Source organism: Tinamus guttatus, unplaced genomic scaffold, assembly GCF_059628265.1.
Source record: "Tinamus guttatus ecotype Peru unplaced genomic scaffold, ASM5962826v1 Tinamus_guttatus_pri_ptg000402l, whole genome shotgun sequence".
Classification (NCBI taxonomy): Eukaryota; Metazoa; Chordata; class Aves; order Tinamiformes; family Tinamidae; genus Tinamus; species Tinamus guttatus.
In genome coordinates this window covers 542,205-564,745 of record NW_028288936.1, presented here as the reverse complement: position 1 = coordinate 564,745, position 22,541 = coordinate 542,205, and the positions used below count along the sequence as shown (strand labels likewise).

Below are 22,541 nucleotides of genomic sequence, written 5' to 3'. Positions count from 1 at the left end.
AAACAAAGCACACACACATGCACACAAATACATATCATGAAAATGTAATGTGAAAAGTCTGTAGACATTTCTACAATGTAGAGATGTAGCAAGACACAATACATAAGCATTTTACATTAGCAGGTGAGACATATAGCCACGAAAGGGGCAAACAGAGATGAATGCAGTTGCAGTAGTATGCAGCAAAAAAAGTCGCCAGAAGAGGCAAGAGACTGCAAATAGACAGGATATACTGATGAATACCTAAGAAGGAAAACTGGCAAGACCACCCCGCTGCTTCAGATAAGCAATCCTTGGAGCAAAGGGGACCCTCTTTCTTTGAGAGAGGGACAAAGCAGCCTTAAAATATCAAGCATGAAGGAGAAGGATGGAGACTAAAGGAAATCCCACTGTCTGACTTCTCTTATCAAAGAGATATCAAGACCAATAACCTTGACTCTGATTAATAAGAATCACCGCAGACCACAGCCACCTGCACTAAGGGTACAACACCAGCTCCAAGGTCCAAAGACCTAGCCTTTAGCATGACATGAATTATATGAATTAATTCAGTAATTTTGTTTTAAAGTTAAAACTACCCTGATTTGCCAGGCTTCTAAACATTTTCACTATACTGATCTCTGGTTCCCTGACTGATGCCCCAAACTGCACACATTAGGATTGTCCCATGCAGCTACACACAGATCTCTGAGTCTTCTTGTATATTCCCTGAGCTGCATGCAATGGTGTATATGCATTTCAGGGAGGTAATTCAACCATTTGGGAGAGGGCCAGTAACACCCTCCATAGTCCTGCCCTGTGTGTACTTCCCTGGCTGCATGGAGGCATCCTGACCTGAGCTGCATTTTTCTGACTGCCCTGTCTCTGTAATTCCTCCTTCTCCCCATCTTTCCTAGTTTAAAACCTTCTGCACCAGGTTGGCCAACCTGGCAAAGACACCCATATCCCTCTTGGTGAGGTAGATCCCATCTCTCCCATCAGTTGTCTGTCTTAAAAGAAAACCAAATACAACCTAAAATTTAGAGAGCAAACTCAGTAAGAATAGAATGCTTCGATTGTTTTTGTTTCATCCTAGATTTTACGCTGCATTTCCTCCGCGCTGTTTCTTTGTTTTGTTTTGTTTTATGACACTGATGGCACAAACACAGTAAGAAATGATATGCTAATAGCTTTCCATATGTTACAAGGAATATAAGGAAAATTAATTAATAACCATGTTGCTAGTTGGTGAAATGGACTGCCTGACTTATTCAAGCAAATCTTTTTAATCACTAAATTCAAGTCTGAATCTTTTTATGAAAGAGGGTTACAGTCTTTTTCCTTCGAAGTGTATACAAAAATTAAAATGAGGATAATTCTACAGCTGTCAATAAATTCTGTCATGTGCAGAACTTAAAACTGTATAAACTGATTCATCAGTTTAGAATAAACCAGGACATGTGAATGACTTTTAACTCAAAATGAGAAAATTGTTCAATTCTAACTTCATTTCATAAGATGAATTTTGTCTTTTTAAATAATTGCATCATTGGGTTGCTAAATATTCTGAAAAAGAAAAGACACAATTATCCCATTTTCATACTACTTAAGTGATGCTGGCATGGGAACATCTGATTTCTTCTCCTAATTCCTAAAAGTAGGGATTCATGATGATGTTCTGGTTAGGCTTCTCCTTTAATAACAGAAGAGTGTACTAGAGCTAGAAGAGTAAATAGGAGAAGTTATACAGTTCCCCACTTCCTCCTTATGGCATATTAATCTTTATAACTGTAGTCAAGTCAGACAGGCAGTCACTGTTGGCCCTGGATGCCTGGTGAAGTGGCTGACCTCTGATAAACACTTGGCCCAAGTTCTGGGTGGCTGCGAAACCCCTGATACCATTTGGTCTACTGCGATCAGCCTAGGTCCTGCTAGGTCCTACGGCTGCTCTAGCAGTTGGTCCAGAATGGGGCTTCTTTTGTGTTCTGGCAGTTCAGTTTATACAGAGGTCAGTTTTTTAATCAGGTTCTGCCTTATGGTAGCCTATCTTTGCAGTTTCCTTTTTTCAAACTTTTTTTAGAAATCCTACAAATCCTTTTAGAAATCCTCAGTGGAATAGTTTAGTAAGAAGAGCCATCTATTTTCCCTTTCCTCTCTCACACTCTCCAGATTTGGACATATCCAGAATTTTCATCATAACAGGGTTTCACTTATGTCTTACAAATACACACAAATAGACATAGAGCAACTGTAAGAAGTCAGTCAAGGCTACTAGTCCATTAGACTTTAATCTCTGACACCAACAGAGGGTCATTAGAGAGGCCAATTCTCCCTGAACTTGGCCCATGTTGACTGCACCTGATTTATCATCATCCAAGAGATATTAGGAGATGAGCTACATCATCTCTAATATGCTATGCTCATTCACATGCACCTCAGATATCAGGTAAAATTATCAGGCAACTGGACAGAAAGAAGGCTTTGCTTCAACTATTACTAGATATTAACAGAGATTATTTTTTTTTTTTTTCAGAAGGCCATATGCAGGATGGGGGAGAAAAGAAACTACTTTTTTATTATGACAAATATTGCCAACTTCTGTTGCAACTAGACTTCTGTCCATGCATATCTGATCTGTGGAGGGGGAAATTAACTTAGCTTTTGCATGACTCAAGCAGGTACCAACTCTCTTTCCATCAGACCTCAGAAAAGAATGAAATTTTGTTAATATTTATTACAGTCTGGAAAGGGAAATTAATAATGTTTGTTTTCTGAGCAGCTGGTGGCATAGAAGGAAAGGGGAGCTACTGAGGGATAAAAAATAATCAGCAAGAAGCTGTAGTGTATACTAAAAACTCATGGTGCAGTTTTGGAGGCAGATGCTGCTCATGGTGCAGTTTTGGAGGCAGATGCTGTGGGCACCACAAAAATTTATATAGCACATGGAGAATGTGCATCTGATCCTACTGGCATTAATAAACAGGTTAAAAATATATATTATAAAAGTTATGTGCTTCAGAAATACACAGTGCTGAGCTGGCTGGCTGTACTTTTATGGAATCTTTCTACAACCTCCTCCTTATCTCAAGGGGCCAGCTTCTTGTTAGACAGGGAAGTCACAAAAAGAGAGGTTTGGGGTTTTCTGGCTTCTTGAAAAGCAGTTCAGACCTGATCACTAGGTTGCTTTTAACTGATTTTTTGTTGTTGTTGTTAAAAATAATTCAAACTCAGCTAGTTTTTTCATGAGACTTGGAAAAAAAAAGAACTTAGTTTCTATTTTAATTCAAATTTGTCTGTGCCATATTATTAAGTGATAAAACTAGTATGCCTGGGCAGAGGAAATGCATGAAGAAAAACAGGGGAAAACTTGCTATGTCTGGGCCATCATTCAGAGGGTAGGTTTCTACTTCAGCATTTAATATTTGAAATAGTAACATGAAAAAAAAAAAAAAAGCTTAAAATGTCTGAATGCTTTCTTTTTACTCTTGCTAGTTCTCATTCTTTCTGAGTTGGAATATCTCGATGGCTCTGCTGAACTGCATTCACATACACAGTGCAAATGTGTAAAAGTGCAATGATCTTATAGATCAGTGTTTTGTTACAAAATTATAAACTGGTGTGGAAGTGTTTACCTTTTTTGCCGTTAATCATAAAAATTCAGCTGAAATGAAAGGTACTTGTCGGATTACCTAAAGTGAAAATTTAACCTATTTTCTTAGAAACAGTAAAAAGTTTTCTTAGAAACTGAGAAACATTTTCTTAGAAACAGTAAAGATCAACTTTTACATGGGGCTTGAATTTATTATGATGTAAATACAGTAGTAAAGTTTAGTCTCAATTTCTTTCTTAGGGCATTACTTACTCTTAGGACTCATAAGTCCAAGGACATAACTTCTTTTACCCCAAAGCAACAGAACATTTTAGAGCAGTTGAATCACAAAAGTGTAAAAGTACAGATCATGACAGACTTACTTACTTTTCTTTCATATTGCTCGTGAACTCATGTCATATATATATATACACATATTTATTTGCTGCTAAGTGTGAACAATAAAAGACGCAACTCTGTCTTCTAGTTTTTAGTCAGCATGAGTATTATGATAATCTTTTGCTCTTATGTGATATAATTCTTGTTGATTGGAGGTCACTGAATCATCAGGGCATCGTGTTTGGAAATTCAGTGCTATTATTTTTCACGCTATTCAAATTAAAATATAAAAAATATTCAAACTGCTGTTTTGTTTCTTTTATGCAACCCACTTGAAAGAAATATTTGTGCTGCTTTCACGCTAGCCGTGATTTCTGCTTTGGGGATAGTTACTGTCATGTGATTCATTGTTTCATTAAAAATTACTGCTTTCTAGAAAGGTTTTGTGCAGGCTTTTTGTGATTCTGTTAAGAATATTAAAAGTGTTTGGGGAATTTGAGTCAGCAGTTTCTGCACTGGAATAGGAAATTCATTAATCAGTAATTCTCAGATAAAAACTTTACTTTTTGCACAGCTGTGTAATGAGTTTAGTTAGCCTTGCTCAAGCATCTAGCTGAACTTGGGAATTCTGATTAAAACATGTGATTGTCATAAGTGGCTTAATATTTTGAATATATACTTTTGCATCTGGATGAGTCTAAAGTGCACTAACATGTGGTAATGTAGTATAGCTCTGCACACATCACAGACACCGCAAGGTATCATGTGTGTTTATGATTGTCTAGCAGCAATGAATGTAGTGTAGCTATAGAAGAATCCTAAAATGTTAAGAGGCTGAAATAGAGAGCTTAAATCACATGCTATACATTTTCAATGTTCACTGAAATACATTATCATGTATTACTTTAAATATGCAACTGCAGGGAACAGTTGACTAATCATTTTTCTGTATTCTCTTCAGTTCCAGTCCTAGAATAGCTTTTACTTAAATGCCAGTGAACTCCTCTGTTGCCTAACGAGCCTTTAAGAGTGAAAAGTTTGGTGAGGTTTTTGACTCAAGCATGAAGGATGTAAGAAGTCAGCACATAGACTGGAGAGAAAAATAGAAAAAAATTAGGAAGCCTAAGTACAGGTTTATATATATATATATATATATATATATATATATAATTTCCCTCTGTATAAAGCAGAAGCATGTTATCTTCAGGTTGTAAAGTCTTCAGTATAAAAACTATGTTGTACTATAAAATTAGTAGGTAATACTACTACAGTGCTTTTTAGAACATTGCTTTCTTGAAATATTTCCCTTTCTTTTGGTAATTTGTGAGATCTGTTTGTACTTTCATTCCTTGTCTAAATCTAAGCTTACATTCTTTTTCACTTTCAGTGTTTAAATTTCTCAAAATCTTCTTATTCTGCATGTAATTCATGAAAATGGCATTACATTTATCAATAATAAATAATACTTCATAACTTCATTATGTAGTGCCACTTGCTTATCCACCATTAATATTTAATGTTTATCCACTGTTGTATTTTATTTTTCTTATTTTTGTTGGCTTATGCTTTTATGAGATATTTGCTTCTTTGCAGACTTTGGGTTAAAATTACCTTGTCATTTTCTCATAGATGCTGTGTTTAAAAACAAAACAAAGCATTACTGTTCATTACTTCTCGAGTATTTTACTACTGTGTTTAACTAGATGGAGTTCTAATAGGTCATTTAAAATACATTGCATAAAGATATGCAAAGATGTGATCAGAGTTCTAAACATTCTTTTTAAATAAACACTTGGTAAGCAGAATATTAGCTCTTTATAGGAAAAGTCTTCTTTTTTTGTACTTCTCTGAGAACAGCAAGTATTAAAGGTATATAGTGTACTTTGATACTGTTTATTTTAATGGAATAACAAAATCAGGAAAAAGTTGTTGTGTTGAAGATCAAATTAAATATTGAAAAGCACAGAACTGTACAAGATACTTTTAAAACTGCATGAACTCTTGTGAAGAATAGGAAGTACCATGCGGAAGGAAATGGACTTGTTAACTAGTGCATAACTAGAAGCTAATGCATGTATCTGGTTTTGAACTACTGTGGTTTGGATAGCCAACTGGAAGTATGAGTAAAGGAGAGACATCAATAGAATTAACAGCAGTGACAAAGTGGCCTCACAGAGATGGAACTGTATTGCTCAGACAGTCCATGGGGAGAAAATGGTAGGAGAGACTTGAAGTTCTTTAAAGGAAAATGTCAGTAATCTATTTCATATATTGCTCATAAATATAAAAATTGCATCTGTGAACAGTAGATTTTGTAGATTTTGTAGTGACAATTTTCATTGCTTCTAGATTTGCTGGTAGAGATGTTATAAATATTCATAACAATTTTACCACTCTAACCAAATGCCTTAATATATAGTATGCCAAACATATTAAATGTTTGTTTCCTTTAGGTTTTTTATACCTGGAAAACTAACGTTGATTGATATAGTGCAGAGGGTTTTATAAGAGCCCTAGTGGCTTATTTTTTATTTTAAGAACTACATTTGTTAAACAAGGCAATATTTTCTCTCAGCAATACTGCCTTTTAATTCTGGATGTTACCTATTTCTGCTCTCATGCAATAGATCGATACAAACAGGTTCTCCAAGAGCATGTCTGTGGCCTTCTCAGGGTATGAGATCTAAGCAGTGCGATTGGTACAAACCAGCTCTCAAGATTATTGCTAATTCTGCATAGAAATGTTATATTTCTGGGGTAGGAATTCAGCCACATTTCTGGGGATAAACTATTTTCAAAAAGCATTAGGATTGACAGTCCCACCTCAGGGAACAACCTACAAAGTGGGAAGATAGAGCAAGGGCAGCAAAGTTTGGGCAAGAGCCATTCTGGGTGGTTTGGGACTTACTGAAGGACTATGTGGCCTGGCACTGCTTGGCACTTCTGAAAAGGAGCAGATTGATTTCCAGGCCAACAGTTGGCTGATGCGTTTGCTTCTGCACTTATCAGGGTAAGCTGCATCTGGTCTGGAATGAAATCTAGAGCCTGGCCTGCCTGACTGCAATTTCTGTTCACTTTCTGTTGAACGTCAACCACTTACCAACAACCAGAACTGGAAGAGAGAAAATCACAGGACAGAGGAGTTCCTTCCCTTCTCCTTCTTTCCCCCTGCCCAGAGGGAGCTTCTGCCTTTGCCTCCAGTGAATGCTTAGTGATGTTTTTTTAAAGCCTCTTCCACTTCTGCAGAGAGCCTTTGGGTAACACATATTTGCTGGTTTTCAACCTGAACTATAATGGTGTGACCCTTGGTGTTATTATTTCTTTAATTATTTATGCTCTCAGTTTTACTTTACCTACATTGTATCTTCTGAGTTCCCGCTTTGTTATACAAGTTTTTATTCATGAGTAGTTCCCAGAGCTTTGCAAACACCAATGTTCACAGAGCACACATTATGCATGGATCTCATAGAGGTTAAAAATATTGCTTAACTTTGCTTCCCGTAAGAGCACAGTCTACTTGAGAGCACAGTCTACATATAGCACAGTCCACTGTGCTATATGAATGCCAGCCAGAAATCATAGCAGCTTTACTGCTCCTATGAAAGGCACAAGGACATCACTGGACAATAATACCAACACATAATCCCGTGTTCTAGTATGAGTGCTGTTTCTCAGAGAAAAGCAAAATATTTGCTTTGGATGACCAAATAGCAGGTGCAATTGTAAAACCCATAATGTTAGCACAGATTATTGTCACTTTCTTTAGTATGAAGATAATGCTCCTTTACAATGCTCCTTTAGTATGTATTTTTTTGCCAATACAATAAAAGAGCTATTTATTTAAGCAGCATGCATGACTTGCTTAGTCCTTGTCTCAAGTATACTGCATACAAATGGAAATGCACTTACAATGGACACTACTTTATATTTCATAGTTCAGTTTTTTTAAAAATACATTCTTGTACAATTTACAAATGCATTGAATATTTCAGTACTTCCAGATCTGTCTTTGCAGAAAAAAAAAATCCAGCAACTAAATTGTTCCCAACTTCAAATACCAAATTATTTATCAGTGTATTAAATTTCTGATAATATCAAAAACATATATTTTCTGTGGGGAAAAATGAGTAAAGATAAGAAAGTTAGAAGTAAGAGAAGTAAAAAAGAAGACCAGACAGTATATATATTTTTGTGTCTTTAAATAGAATTTAGCACTTTTTACTGATGTAGAACTGCTTATCGTCCGAATAAAGATTCCACACTACAGAATTACAATCTAGGAAAAGGGAAAAGTTTTAAAAAGATTTTAAACTCTGAGTTACTTGTTCATGTTCATGGTGTTTCAACATAACATTTTTTTTTCTCAATAAAAAGCCCTTTAATCTTATTCTTACTTTTCTCACTTCCTTCTGATCAACCCCAAGACCTGTCATATGAGTTCTCCAGCAGATACTATATCCTACCAGCCACTTCTGAAGGCATCAAAGCTTAAATAGAAAAATCCAGCCTTTGCTACGCCAACTCATTTTGCTATATCTTATGGCCTAATTCTGTATCTGGTAAGGAAGTATCACATCTTACACTAGTCATGAAAGCTTATTTTTTAGAATCATATGAAAGTATTTACTGCTAGACACCTATTTTGCATCTTTGTTTCTTTGTTTGCTTTCCTAAGGCTGTCTTCATCACATCACACACATTTTACTCAGACTATTTAACCTCTTTTGTATCTTAATTCATACGCTGTAATTTTTGTTATCACTTGATGCAAACGGACATAGGAAACAAATAGTTGTAAAGAGCTAAAAACACTGTTTTTGTCAGCTTCTAATATTTTTAGCTTAAATATTTCTAGCATTTAGATAACTGGGAGACACAAACATCTTTAAACCCTCTAGTGTTTTCATGACTCCACTAAGTTCAGTGCAAGCAGAACTGGGCTCAGTGATTCTGTCTCGTTCATCGATTGTCAAAAATTTGGAGAGACAGACTCTCAGGGTAAGGTAATTCCTAGTCAACTATTTTATTGTTATGTGAGCAAAACACATGTGTTATATCCAGTTCTGCCTATCTGCCACTCTCAGCTCCCAGATCTTCTTCTCTTACACAGCAGCCTGCTCTTCATGTTGTCTGATACAAGGAGTGATAGTAATCCTGATATATTTTGTCTGAACACCTCAACAGATAAGTGGAGGTCAGAACAGAATTGAGGTGATATTTTTAATGAAGACTTTTCAGTCAAACACTTATTAAAACAATGATATATTCTGAGAATTTTGTGTTGGGCCTATGGTTTGACTTATATTCCCCATTCACAGACTTAGAGGGCTCACCCAAACATAAAAATAGGACCCTGTAACTAGTGACTTTTTCCAGCTTTTTCCCCCTTTAAGTAAGTGCTGCAACGCAGAACAGATCCCACGTCATCTCAAGCCTGCAGAGTGCAAGGGATTAGAACTTCTCTTATGCTGCTTCTATGACAACACTTGACTTGGAACACATCCATCCCCTTCAGGAAAAGTACCATTTACCCTTCCCAGTATTGGAGAAGTTGAAGGAGTTCATATCTCCTCCTGTAGTTGCAAAATGAGTGGCTTTTAGATTCTCCTTTAAATTGCCTGCAATTACTGCTAGAGGAGAAATATCGCTCCCTCTCCTTTGCTAAGCTATGGCCAGAAGAATGTGGATACTTAAAAGTTTTCAGTAGATACCTTGGATGATAAAGCAAGCAGAATTAATTTTTGCAAGTTGTCAGTTAGAACTAACCTCACCACACTGCAGTTCCAACACCAAACTTTTAAGCTGATGTTAGATATTCCTTAAATATGCTTATGTTTAAACTGCTAATTTGATTCTGGTTAAAACAGCAGCAACAGATGTACTCGATACAAGCAGTGCATTTTTAAAGGCAACAACATATCTGTGATCATCATTTATATAGATAATAGAGCTGCACCACAAATAGCTATATATTCTTGCTACTATAAAACTATTCTTCAGTTTTCTTCTTTGATAAAAGTACAAAACAGATTCTCAATAGAAAAGTAATAAAAAAAATCTATATTACCCAAGTGGATAGTTCTTGTGTTATTGATTTAAATAAATAACAAACCCATAAATGTGAGTCCCTCTTGTCTCTTAGAATAATGAATGCATTGCAAGTTCTAGTTGTCTGAAGCTTTTATACTTTGGAGCACTGAATTAGTTTAACATATATTAAATTACTTACAGTGAATCCTCCAATTATATTACGACACAATCCTTCATTCAGACAGTTGATGCTGAGCAGCCTGCAGTAGTCAATTACTCCCTCGCAGTTCTTTCCAGTGAATCCTGGCATGCAGCTGCAAATACACCAGTGTATTTTAAAGGACTTGCATTTTGAAAGTTAATCTCATTTAATTAGATTCCATAATTCTATTAAACAATGTTCTTGCAGTAACAAAACACCTTATATGTTATTTAAAATATACACAGTATTTTTCAAGCAAATTAACAATTGGTTGAATGATTCTGGTATTCTATTTTAAAGAAAAACAGTATTATTTTTTATGACAATTTACTAGTTCTATGTGATGACAATGGAGCTCTGGCTAATTCTTCTGTGGTAAAAGGAGAGGATGCTTCATGTCATCACTTGTCAGTAGTAAGAGAAAATCCTTTTCTTACAGATTTCTCCAGTGTTTAAAGAAATCCCTTACACCAAAGAAAATTTGAAATTCAAATAAATAGTAAATAAGTTTTATTCAAAAGTAGTATTGGAATACTGCAGAAAAATAAATATTTGAGTCTTTCTCAAAAATCTTACTCAAAATCCACAATAAGTAAAAGCCAGACTGCAAAAACTCTATGCCTTTTGATGGATATGTAATTTCTGGCAAATTTTCTCCTGACTGTATTTATATACGTGATTAGCATATTACACTATACAAAGGATCTTTCTGGTAACAGAAAAAGGTTAAATAGCAGAGATGGGAAATGACCGGCCGGCTGTGAAAGTCCTCATAAAGAGAAAACTAGTGATAACAGATGGGAAGTTTCTTTAGCATATTCTGAGTGTTACTCTGCCTAATGACTCATCCCAAAAGTTGAGTATAATGGAGATAATACCTCTGGTTTTCTTATGATCTTCCTCCCAGTGGGTGCAATATTCAGTTGTGTTACTTATATATTTCCCCACTTTAAAAAAATATGTCCCAGTTTCATAAGGCATGAAGCCTACCCATTTTTATGGGTAATGCCTAACTGTTTCATAAAATAGATAATTTAGTAAACCAATTTTTGGAGTTTCTTCTAGTTTTTCTATTTGCTCATTTTTTCTTAGTTTCAGTTTTGCTGTTTTGCAATAGAGAAGCCAAAGTGAAAGCGTAAAATGTGTAAATTAACAGCAGGAAAGTTGGCAGGAATGCTGTAAAAACAACAGTAAAAAAATTCTCAGAATACTTGCTCATTTTTTGTGGCTTTTTAGTGTCACAAAGAACATGGATAATAGAAGCAGATACAAAGTAAACCATCACAATTTATTGTGATGGATACCCTTGTTCCCTGCCTATTTGAATTCACCTTAAATTTTGACGTTTAAGAAAAATGCTACTATCAGATTCTTAGCACAAAGTTGTGTATGATATAAAGACTGAAAGGATGAACTTAGGATACAAGGTAGTCATACATCATAACTGAAGTGAAGAAAATTAAATTGACTGTGTGTTTCAAATGGAAAACAACTGCTTTCCAAAAGAGAAAGGGTAAATAGACAGAAGCTCAGGAGGCGAAGAATGGGACATGAGGAAAAGCAAACAAAATATTGGCAACTAAAACAAAACAAAACAAAACAATGGAGTAAAATGTTCTAATTGAGTCTTACTGGAACTTCTTTGCCCATGTGAAATAAGTTCCATTACACTCATTTAAAATGCTATGCAAAATAAAAATGGATCAGGTAGTAGAATTTTACTACATGAGATACCTGCTTTTTGTTGAGTAACTAGTCACAGTCATAATCTACATTATCTGTGAGAAAGAAACACTGCCTTCACCTAAAATGTTTAATAACCAACTCCAAGCCTCCTGAATAAAGAAATACTGTTAACGGTAGCCTACCTTTGTGCAACATGAATTCTAGAGGAAGAATTACTCACACTGTGAGAAAGTTTCCAAGATTTAATAAATTTGAGACTGTTAAATGACTGTCATCTTTTCTGACATTCTCTGTTATCCCGGTGACTACTGCAAAATATACATTTACAAAGAGAATTTTGGATTTGAAAAATAGTAAAATCTGCTGACAGTTGGTCCTATTCTGATTCTAGAAGCTATAAATTTTTAAGGAATAACAAGTGAATTGTATTTACTTCTTGGAAACTGAAAATGAACTGCAAGAGATAATTGTCTGAGCCAAACATAAAGACACTTATCCTAGCTGGTAACTCACAGATGCCCTAGAAACTATTCAAACTGGATCCAGAAATCTTCTGAGCTCTCGTGATCGCTGCTGTGCTCTCACTCATGTTCACTCTGCTTGTTACATTAGGGTAGCTTGGAAGTGCCCTCTCAAGAACTCTGTATCTTCTCTTCATTTCAACACTCTTACTTGCAAGATTGCAATTTTCACACTGAATTCCTGAATCTGGTCTTCTTGAGCAAAGGATCTGATTCATGTCTCTCAAAAAGCTTTATCTCATCTAAATTAATTCTAATTACACAGACATGAACATACTCAAAATTTACAGTTTTATAATATTTGTGAATAAACAGTAAAAAATGACTTCATTTTCAAGACTTCATAAAGATTTACAAATTTATTAACAACATTTTTTTTAAAAAAGAATGCAATCATTAAATATAACCTTTTAGGAGTGAATTTCTAAATTTCTACAATTTCTAAAACTGAGTACTGAAAATCAAGTTTGAATGCTGCCAATGAGATCCACCATTATAAAACTTTAAAAGTGTACGGTTTTAGTATCTAGTTTAAGAGTGCACTCTCTGAACAGAGAAAAGTCCTGGGGGTGATTCATCTCTCCTTTGGAAGGGTTGAATTGCCTTCCAGAGTTAATCTCCTCTTCTGTCATAAAGAAGCCTGCTGTCTAGTTTACACTAAATGTTAGGGTAAAACTACATGGGGTGAACACTATCCAATATTTTTACAGGTGCACTCTTGACTGCATTCAAAGTGTTCTTCTTGGTTGTCCCTATTCCTTCTTTTAGAACATTCTTGATGGTAAAAAAACAGGCTTATTGCCCTTCTCGTTTCTCAGACTAGCTCTTCATAGAGTTACTTGCCTATCTTGACAAATATGTATTTTACAGACCAAAGAACTATCTTCTGATGGACTGTAACACTCTGTCTGTAACACTGTGGCATTTGTTATGTGTTTGCTCTTCTAATTTCACTCAAATAGTGCTTTCAGGCTTTTTTATACTACATACCTTTTATACCATAACTTTCAATTTTCTGCTTTTTAAAATATTCTAAAATTGGAGATTGTTTACAGCACTTGAGTAATGCTCAAGCAGAACTTGCTTAAAGGCAGGCAGATGTAAGTCAAGCAAATGTGTAGAAAATACAGTGTAAGAAAATATCTATAAAGCTATTTAAAAAGAACTGAAGTCATATACCTAATGGGTCACTTCCGTTATTTGTGAAGGGATGATTTCTAATACCCCATCTTGGAATAAAGCACTTTTTGATATGCTGCCTAAAGGATCAGTTTGAGATCTACTAATGCACATTCATGAATTAGGAATGAACAGTTACCCTTTCAGAAAGATAATTCAATAAATGTATACCCTAAATGGGAGTGGTAACTGTAATTTAATGTCTCACTTGTCTCCAGAGTGTCAGGATTTATATATTTGGTCTTACAGACTTCATGAAGAAACAATTTCTAACTTCCTAAATGCTTTAAATCTTTTTTGCAGGACTTTCTTCAAGAATCTTCAAGAAGTCTTATAGAGTAGAGCACCAAAAGTATCAAAAAATTGTTAAAACAGAAGTGTATTATTTCCCGTACTGTCTCTTTCTAAAGATTTCTTTTCTTCTTGCAATCAATGACATATCATCAAGTGATCCAATGAAGTACTGAAATAATATAATGTCCTATCTTACCGGCATTCATAGTTCTGCTGCTGTTCTATACATGTTGCGTTATTTAAACAAGGCAATAGTTCACATGGATTCAATGCTCTCTCACAGAACTTGCCAGTGAATTTTGGCAGGCAGATACATGACACATCCTATAGAAGAGAAGGAAATTAGAAATAATTATTTGTTATTTCCAAGGTAATTCATAAATCAGTATTTACTTCCAGTTCTTTAGAGACCCTAAGTAAGACAGGGTCTCATCATATTAAGCTGTGTGCAAAAACATAATAAAAAACAGCTGTAGCCCCAGATAGGTTACAAATGTAATTTAAGACAAGTGGAACAGGCCTTCAGCACATATTATACCAGAGTTGAGTTTGCTAATTGGAAATACACCAGCTCTAAATTGTCTGGATTTGTGATTTCATAACTGAATCAAGAAGGAGATTTATAATCTTTTTATGTATTTTCCTCTCTATCAAACAGTAATAGTGCCTGAGGTATGTCATATTCCAAACAGTATTCAGCAGCTGGATTAGGAAAGAAAGTGCTTTGTATGCTTTTATTCCCCTTAGCTTGATGCATAGAGAACAGTGTGAATGACATCTGTCAGTTACTGTAATCTGCAATTTACACAGCAAGAACACTAAGATATTTTGCAACAAAATATGTATTAGTGCTGATACTCTCGTTCTTATTTTCTAATAACATAATACTCTATATATGCTTTTTTGATGTCAGAAAGAAGATAAAAATATATTGTGGTTTGTCCTCCCAGAGAATTCAGCAGTGTTCATAAAAGTGTTTCTTCAGATTCAGCCCAACAAGCATCACGAAGGAGGTTTAACATCTATTGAAGGATTTCTCTATGTATGAAATGATCTCCTGCATTCCTGTGTCTGCAGAAAAATCTGTGCAAAATGTTAGCATATCTACTGACTAAGAATTAAATGGAAACAGACAGATATTTAGACAGATTTTACAATTTAGAAATGTATCAGTGTGTCCAGTAAGGTAGATGTCTCTTTTTCTTTCTCTGTCTCTGTGAGAATATATCACTGATCCACTGGTATAACATAATGGAGCTTTTGAACACTTATTTCAGTATTCTGGCTCTTTTTAATCACTGCTATCTACAGTAGTCAAGCTAATGAAACAAAATCAACAATGCATTTTGAAATATTACCAGATATGGCTTTATTATCAAGGTCCTTGCTACTCTGCATAAATCTATTCTATTTTATAACAAAAACAAAGATTAAAGAGAAAAAAAATAAAAGGGAATTAAAAATAAATCCCATAAGGAAAAACAAAGATAGGAAATACCAATAACTAATAAAAAAGTCTGTGATGTACTCTGTGATGTACCACAGATTATATAAGAAGCTTTTCATTATAGAAAAAAAAAACCTGATTTCTTAACAAAGTCCAAATGCTCGAAATGTGTTTTAAGGCTTAAAATTTGGCATTTGGCTTTTTAACCATAGAAATACTAGAAACACCAGATATTCAGGCAATAGTGTATTTATGTACGAATCATGAAAAGCTAATTTTAAAAGCTAACATTAGAATTAAATGATTTGGCATTATGTTCAAATATGGAGCTTTGAAGCTTGTACTTACGTTTGGCAAATCAATACATGTACCTCTGTTCTGACATGGTTTTGAAGAACATTCATTGATATCAACTTCACAGTTATGACCAAGAAAACCAGCTGGACAATCACAAACATATCCAGATTCATTATATTGGCATATGCCCCCGTTCAGGCACGTCTCAGAAGCACAAGGATCAGTGAGTTCTTCACAAAAAGGGCCTAAAGGAATAAACAGAAAATAAGGGGCATTTGAGTAAAGGATACTTCCTGGAACATTGCAAAGAAAATTACCTTGTCATTTTGGTTTGTTTTGCCTTTAATTTTAATTAATTCTGTTTTTAATTAATATATATATATAGAGAGAGATTTTTTTTCAAAAACTGCCTAGACTGTAGTACTCCAGTTACTAATCATCTAAAAAGTGAAGAACACAACATTTTCTTTTTTTTTTTTTGAATACATATGTCATCTGTATGTGTGAATGAATAGACTCATCTGTAGCAAGAAGAGAAAGAGAGAAATTAAAGCAATGTCCTAAAAAATAAGAGTCACTAAATATCTTTTTCACTGTGTTTTCTGTTATGGGAAGCCAAGTCCAGTGGACTTCCATAACCCACAGATTCTTCCCATTCCCATTTATAGCTCGAGCTGGTAGTAGGGCAGAGTGACGTATATATACTTTCTCAGGCCTGTGAACGTATATATACAGATACACAGACACATGCACAGTACAGACACAGTGGACACATGGATCAGCAGGGAACAGTGTCTTTCATAGTACTGCTTAAACACAAGCATCACTCCTGTGAACATGAGTGGTACAGACCACCTGAGACATCAGGAGAGCTTGCACACCCCCTTGCTCTCCATATGCACAGCCAAACACAATATTCATGGATCCCTCAAGTATTTGCACAGGTTCTAATATCCATGACCATAACCTGAGCATCTTGCCCAGTTGCTAACTCAGATCTTGGATCTTCTCAGATTTAGGTCTCCTCTTACTTGCTGAAGTCTGCTATTGAAGCAGCTTCCTCCCACCACACACACAGTCATACATAACATAGTTAAGAAAACCATTCTGCAGACACTGCAGGGATCACACACAGGACTTGGACAAGTATACTGACCAGCACTCTGCTTACACTCCATCAACACCTTTTATCTCTTCTTCCCATGTCATTCTTCACATGTCTGTTCTTCCCCCACACACCTTGGGCATGACCTCTGCCTCTGCCTCCTCCTAAAAAATAGCCTTTATCTGATTTTCTTTACCCCAATTTTGCCACATTCATATCCAAATTCATATTTCTGATATGGTAGCCTAGATATTCTTGGTTTAATATGGTATTACTGAAATGTTGACCCTGCAAGTTAAGATCGGCTAACTACTTGAGAGTATTAACTATTTTTAAAATTCACAACATCAAAGACACAACAAAAATATAGAAGAAGAATCCAGTTCCATTTACTTCGGGAAAATTATATGCCATGTATGTTTTTTCATATGCTATACTTTGGCATTCTGCTATGAACGAACTCAGATTTAAGCTATCTACCTACCTACCATACATTTGCATATTACATTAGGAGTATTTTCAATTATTTGGTGTAGGAATAAAAATAAGTTCATAATCTGTTCTGAAATAGTGCATATGAATTCCATATTTTGTCAAGTGATCACTTGAACCAACTATTAGAAATAGTTCATAAAACAATACATAGCTATTCACATATACAAAATATACATAATATAATAAATAGATAAAATATGAAAAAAGATGTATAGTCTTCAGATGGCAAAGTTTCTAGCTCAAATTCTTAGACTATGAGGTGAATGTAGCTAAATTGTTCTAAACAAACTTGCAGGCAAGATCTCTAATCATTTTATTGCAAACACATACTAACTACAGTAAAGCAACTTTAAGTATGTGGAGTAACATTTCCCAGGAGATCAAAATATCTCAGTCTCTGCTATATATAAAAATAGCTGATGCAGTCAACACTTTCCAAGAAAATCGTATAAAAAAAAAAAACAAAAGAAAACCCCACTTTTATCTATTTATCACTCATTTTCATCTTCACTGGAAACAGTTGTTTCAGTAAGGTAAAATGAACGGGGCTTTTAGGACATAATGTTCACTTTTCTTCAGCAGTAGAGGATGTTCAAAGAATGCTTTCTGAATTTGTTACTGCCCCTATCACCATAGTAACAAAAAGTATATTGCAACTTGCAGATTTTAGGCCATGTTAATAAGAGAAAGCAAGATATTCCTCAGATTGAAGACATTGATTAGTATTAGCACATATATAAGGCAATACTTGCAACACCAGATGAAGGTGACTGATCAATTATTTTTCATTACTTTGTTTTAGTATTTAGGAGCATGTTATCTTCTAAGCAATGAACAACACAGTTGGAAAAAAATATCATTTGCTTGCTAATGCATATTGAAAATATTTGTAAAGATTCTGGAGGTCCAGGGCCTTAAAAGAGTGCAAAGCAAATTGTTTAGACTGAAATTGCATCAGATGCATAGATCCGATGCATAACCCTCCATTTGGCATAGCATTTAACATAGGCGTTGTATATTTCTTCTGACAACAATTTTAACAGAACATGAAAGTATTTATTCCCCCTGTCAGATCCTGAAAATAATTAATTCCCTTTAGATCTAGATGATATATAAAAGCTATGAATAGAGCTTTTATATTCTCAATATTCTCAATATTTTTTTTGTAAAATGAATGCTCATAGTGAGTGATCATAATCTAATGCGAGACAACTGATTGAAGAAGTTTTAAGATGAAAAAAGTAGTTATCTGCTTGATTGAATTCCTGATTAAAGAGTAAAATACAAGAAATTAAAGACATTATCAGTAGACTGGGTTCATCATGGTCTTTCAATACAAGGAATACTTCTATAATTTATTTCAATAAAATAAAAATCAAAAAAGGTCAAGAAAGCAGGACAAAGTGAGCAAAGAAGAGTATCCTATTGACCTATGTAGAAGTTCATGAATTTTAATTTAAATAACTGAATCTTATTCTCAGAATTTTCCACTGATTTTATATTTGAAGAGAGTGAACCCCTCCATTAACCTCCTGTAAAAACAGGCCAAACCAAAAAAAAAAAAAAAAAAAACCCTCTTCCTTGTTTTACATTTTACTGTATCCTTGCTAGATGTGATTAGTTTGACTACCATATCTTAAGAACAATAAATTAAAAGAAATTAATGACAAATTTAATAGATATTACTACATTGGTTAAGAAACCACATAGTGCCATTTACATAAATATCCAGGGTTACGAAATAAAATAAAAATATTTTTATTTTTAATGGAAATCTCCTTGGAGTTTTCTATTATTTTTCCTTTTTCTTCTCTGCTGACTTGAGTATTTCCCTAAAAGGAAAATGTGTGAGGGATTGCCTTAACCTACTATCTTTAATATGATTTCAATACATTTATGAATGGAATGAAGAGAAAATTGATATTTTGAATGTTAAAGAAGTTAATATTTTAATAATTTCACACTGAAATTGTAGAAACCTGCCTCTTATGTAATTACTAATGCTTAATAACACTCTTGTCTACTTAAAAGCTAATTAAAAAATAAGGCACTCTCAGTCTGAGGATTGTCAAACTTCACATGAGCAAGACTTCGGTTGATCAAGTAAAAGTATTTCTGTGTTTAAACGGAACCCTGTTTGCATGGCATAGTTAACAATTCACTGTGATCAGTCTTATCCCATTCACTTCCTGTTATTATTTTCCTGAATTTCACCTGATGTCCTTCTACTCTCCATGTAAATACTTCCTATTGAATTAGAGAGTAATGTACCACCTCCCCCAGATACACACTGAAATTATAGGCTGGCACCCAATTTTCAGTAAAATTGCTTACTTCCTGCTTCCCTTTCCTACAACAAACTGCATTGGGGAAATAATCTGTCTGGAATATGCCAATTTTATTTCTGCTGAGTTGCTTTTCAGACAGTTTTGTTCTCTATTCAGATTAGAGCTCAGTTCAGGAGCTATGCTGACAGAGCATGGAGCTGCTGAGTTTGAGAGTTAATATGTAACCATTTAAATAAGCAGCTGCATGGCTCTGGCCAATTGTGAAATTTCAGTTTTCTTAAAAGACATAACAAGTCACGTGGCCTTAGCAAGGGATATGACAACCCCATGCTGAGAGCCTAGATGAATGGGTTGAGCTCTGGGCTGCCATCGCAGAGACAGAGTCAGTGGAATTTTAAGCCCTAATCACTCACCATGGTGTGTCCTCCCCTCACCCCATATTAAGTCAGGTCAGGAGGTCTCTGCAACTGACAGTTTCAACCATAGCTCAATTAAATATAACAGCTGTCAAGACACACTGCTTAGATGTAAGCAAAGGCATCCAAATTCTTAATCTGGTGTCTTAACTAGAAACTGAATTCTATCCATGGAGACTGGGTTACATATTTTGTGTGGTTAAATTTAAAACTGCTTTTAAAAACAAAGCAGTTGTCAGTAAGTAATATTTGGCCTTTAAAGCAAAATATAATATTTCAAACTATTAAATTTCTAGAAAAGTTGTGCATATTCAAACTTCTGCTTTTTGATAAGCTCTTTTGAAAAATATACTGCTTTTGTGACTAAATTAGAAAGATTACTTTTTTAGCATGGAAACTTTTTGTTGAGAACTTTTTTTTTTTTAATATAAAATTCTTTTTTTGGAGAGTCTCCAGGAGATAACATTTTCCTTTTTTCCCCATGTAGAATATATCAGGATATTTTTATCAACACTCTCATCAATTTATTTAAAAAATGTATTCATTTACAAAATAACTTCTTTAAGCACAAAACTGAGATGATTAATTTTTAGCAATTTCCTTTGTAGAGAGAATTTAATTTTTCCATTTAAGAACTGCACTGAATCACAAGCTCTTGCTTCATAGTTCCTGATCCTGAAATAGACCAATGCTTCAGTTGACATATTAAAAGAATTAATATTTGAAATATGAATACAGCATTAGCCACTTCATATAGATTTCTTACCAAATACAATGAATGATGCTTTTTTACTGCATGAAAAGTTTCAATAAAGTTTGAATCAGAACGAAATCTATTTAAAGCAATATAAATCTAGGTATCAGAAGAGAGAGAGTGCAAATCTCCATGAAAAATTGTAAGGGGAAGAATCTTAAGTTTAGACCAAACAGACAGTTTCAGAGCTCACTGATGTGCTTTATATAAAGCTCCAATCAGCAGACCTGAAAATAGACATTTATAAAGCAAATGAATGAAAAGAACACTAACCTCCATCAGAGGAAAGCATATTAGAGGCAAAATTATGGTATTGTTGGAAAGATTCCTCAAATGTACTGGTAAACTTTTTATTTTACCACTCATCTTCACTAAGCACTGTATTCAGAGGTAGTGAAATAGGCAAAACAAAGAGTTGTGCTGAAAATGAGCAGATGTTCACGCTGTTTACTGTTAAGGCAGTGACTATGCTGTCACTGTTCCTGAAAGACTGCTGCTCCCTGGGCAAGAGTAGGGCATCACCCTAGTTATCACACATCAGTAATACTATTCCTCAACCAAAACCATTTCCAAATGCCTCAGCCAGAGTTTATTGCAGAAGGAGATGTTCACATTCCTTCTAGGGGAAATAGGCAACTATGGTTTTTAGCAAAAATAGCACTGCTCCCCACTTAGACAAAGCCTTTATTTAAAATGGCCTTGCTCGATGGAGCCAGCTGCTGTGGTTTATCACTCACTCATCAGAAAACAATAGAAATAGGAAAAAAAATCTGACATAGTGTATCCATTAATTGGGAATCTATTAATAATCTACATTTTTGATCACGTAAAATGACATGATTAGTTATGCGTCTCTTGGGAAGGTGTTTTCTTAGATACACTTTGATTAATCACTGTCTTTTTAAAGGTAACAATTTCTCCATATAATACTAACTCAGTTGCCCAGCTACGCAGCAGGTGATAAGACCTTCCCTGTGCTCGAATAAAAGGAGAGTACGTAATGGCTCATTCTTTTGAATTATTTTGCCTTTTCAAGTTGAGGACGTCTCTGTTAGAATTCAGGGGCTAGAATTGTGCCTGATGTTATCAGGGAAGTTTTCTAAAGATATGAATGGAAAATATATTTTTTACTAAACTCCTAAAAGATAAAAGATGAATTAAATTGCAGTGACTAGGACTGAAAATTTGATCATTAGAGAACAAAAGTCTCCATGATTTCAAACTGAAGAGTACAAGCTATGAAAATACACCTGCGCAGAAATTCTAAGTATATAACTCTACATACATAAATGGGTAACAGTTACAATTACAATTAACTATGTGGCCAATGCTTTGTGAAACAAAAAAGAAGGAGGTCCATAGGATGGGAAACAAGACTTCATTTCTTCAGTGGAAGAAAAATCATTGTCCGTAGCTTGCAGGGTATAAAACATCATAATCAATACTGAGAGAGTTGAAAGTATTGTTCTGTACATTGCCAGTGAGAATAAAATTAAATACTTCTTACCTTTCTGGGTAAATGGCAAAAGCTGTTGAAGGAAACTTAATATAAGAGCATGTCTCTAAGGCAAACCTGCAGGTTGACTGCTGTGCAAGGACACTCTGATGGGTGGCCTTGGGGATGTGGCTGGAACGGAGGAGGGAGAACTGAGACCCCAAGACCCATAAATTTTCCCAGGTTTGCAATGTACAGACAGTGGATGAATAGTTTAGGATGCAGGGGAACCAGGATAGATCTGGGCAGAAAGTTGTATTTGGAGATATTTGAAAAGAAATTTCCTAAGGGAACAGATAGAAAAAACGAATCACAAAAGAGTTTCATGGAAAAAGCAGCAAATATAAATTGAAAAGAAAACTCTTTCCGGGAGAGACAAAAAAAGTAAAATGACCAAAATGACCTCCATCTTTAATGTTGCTAAT

General features: G+C 34.8%; 1 protein-coding gene across 1 annotated transcript in view; it reads right to left on the bottom strand.

Annotated features, from left to right (window-relative positions):
• Window positions 1-10,045: 10,045 nt before the first annotated feature.
• LOC148593382 (protein eyes shut homolog) overlaps window positions 10,046-22,541 on the bottom strand; it is a 51,541-nt gene continuing 39,045 nt past the window's right edge. The window contains 4 exon segments of the mRNA XM_088531227.1: window positions 10,046-10,108; window positions 10,110-10,251; window positions 14,016-14,143; window positions 15,615-15,808. Of these exon segments, the coding sequence (XP_088387353.1) occupies window positions 10,046-10,108; window positions 10,110-10,251; window positions 14,016-14,143; window positions 15,615-15,808 (527 nt within the window).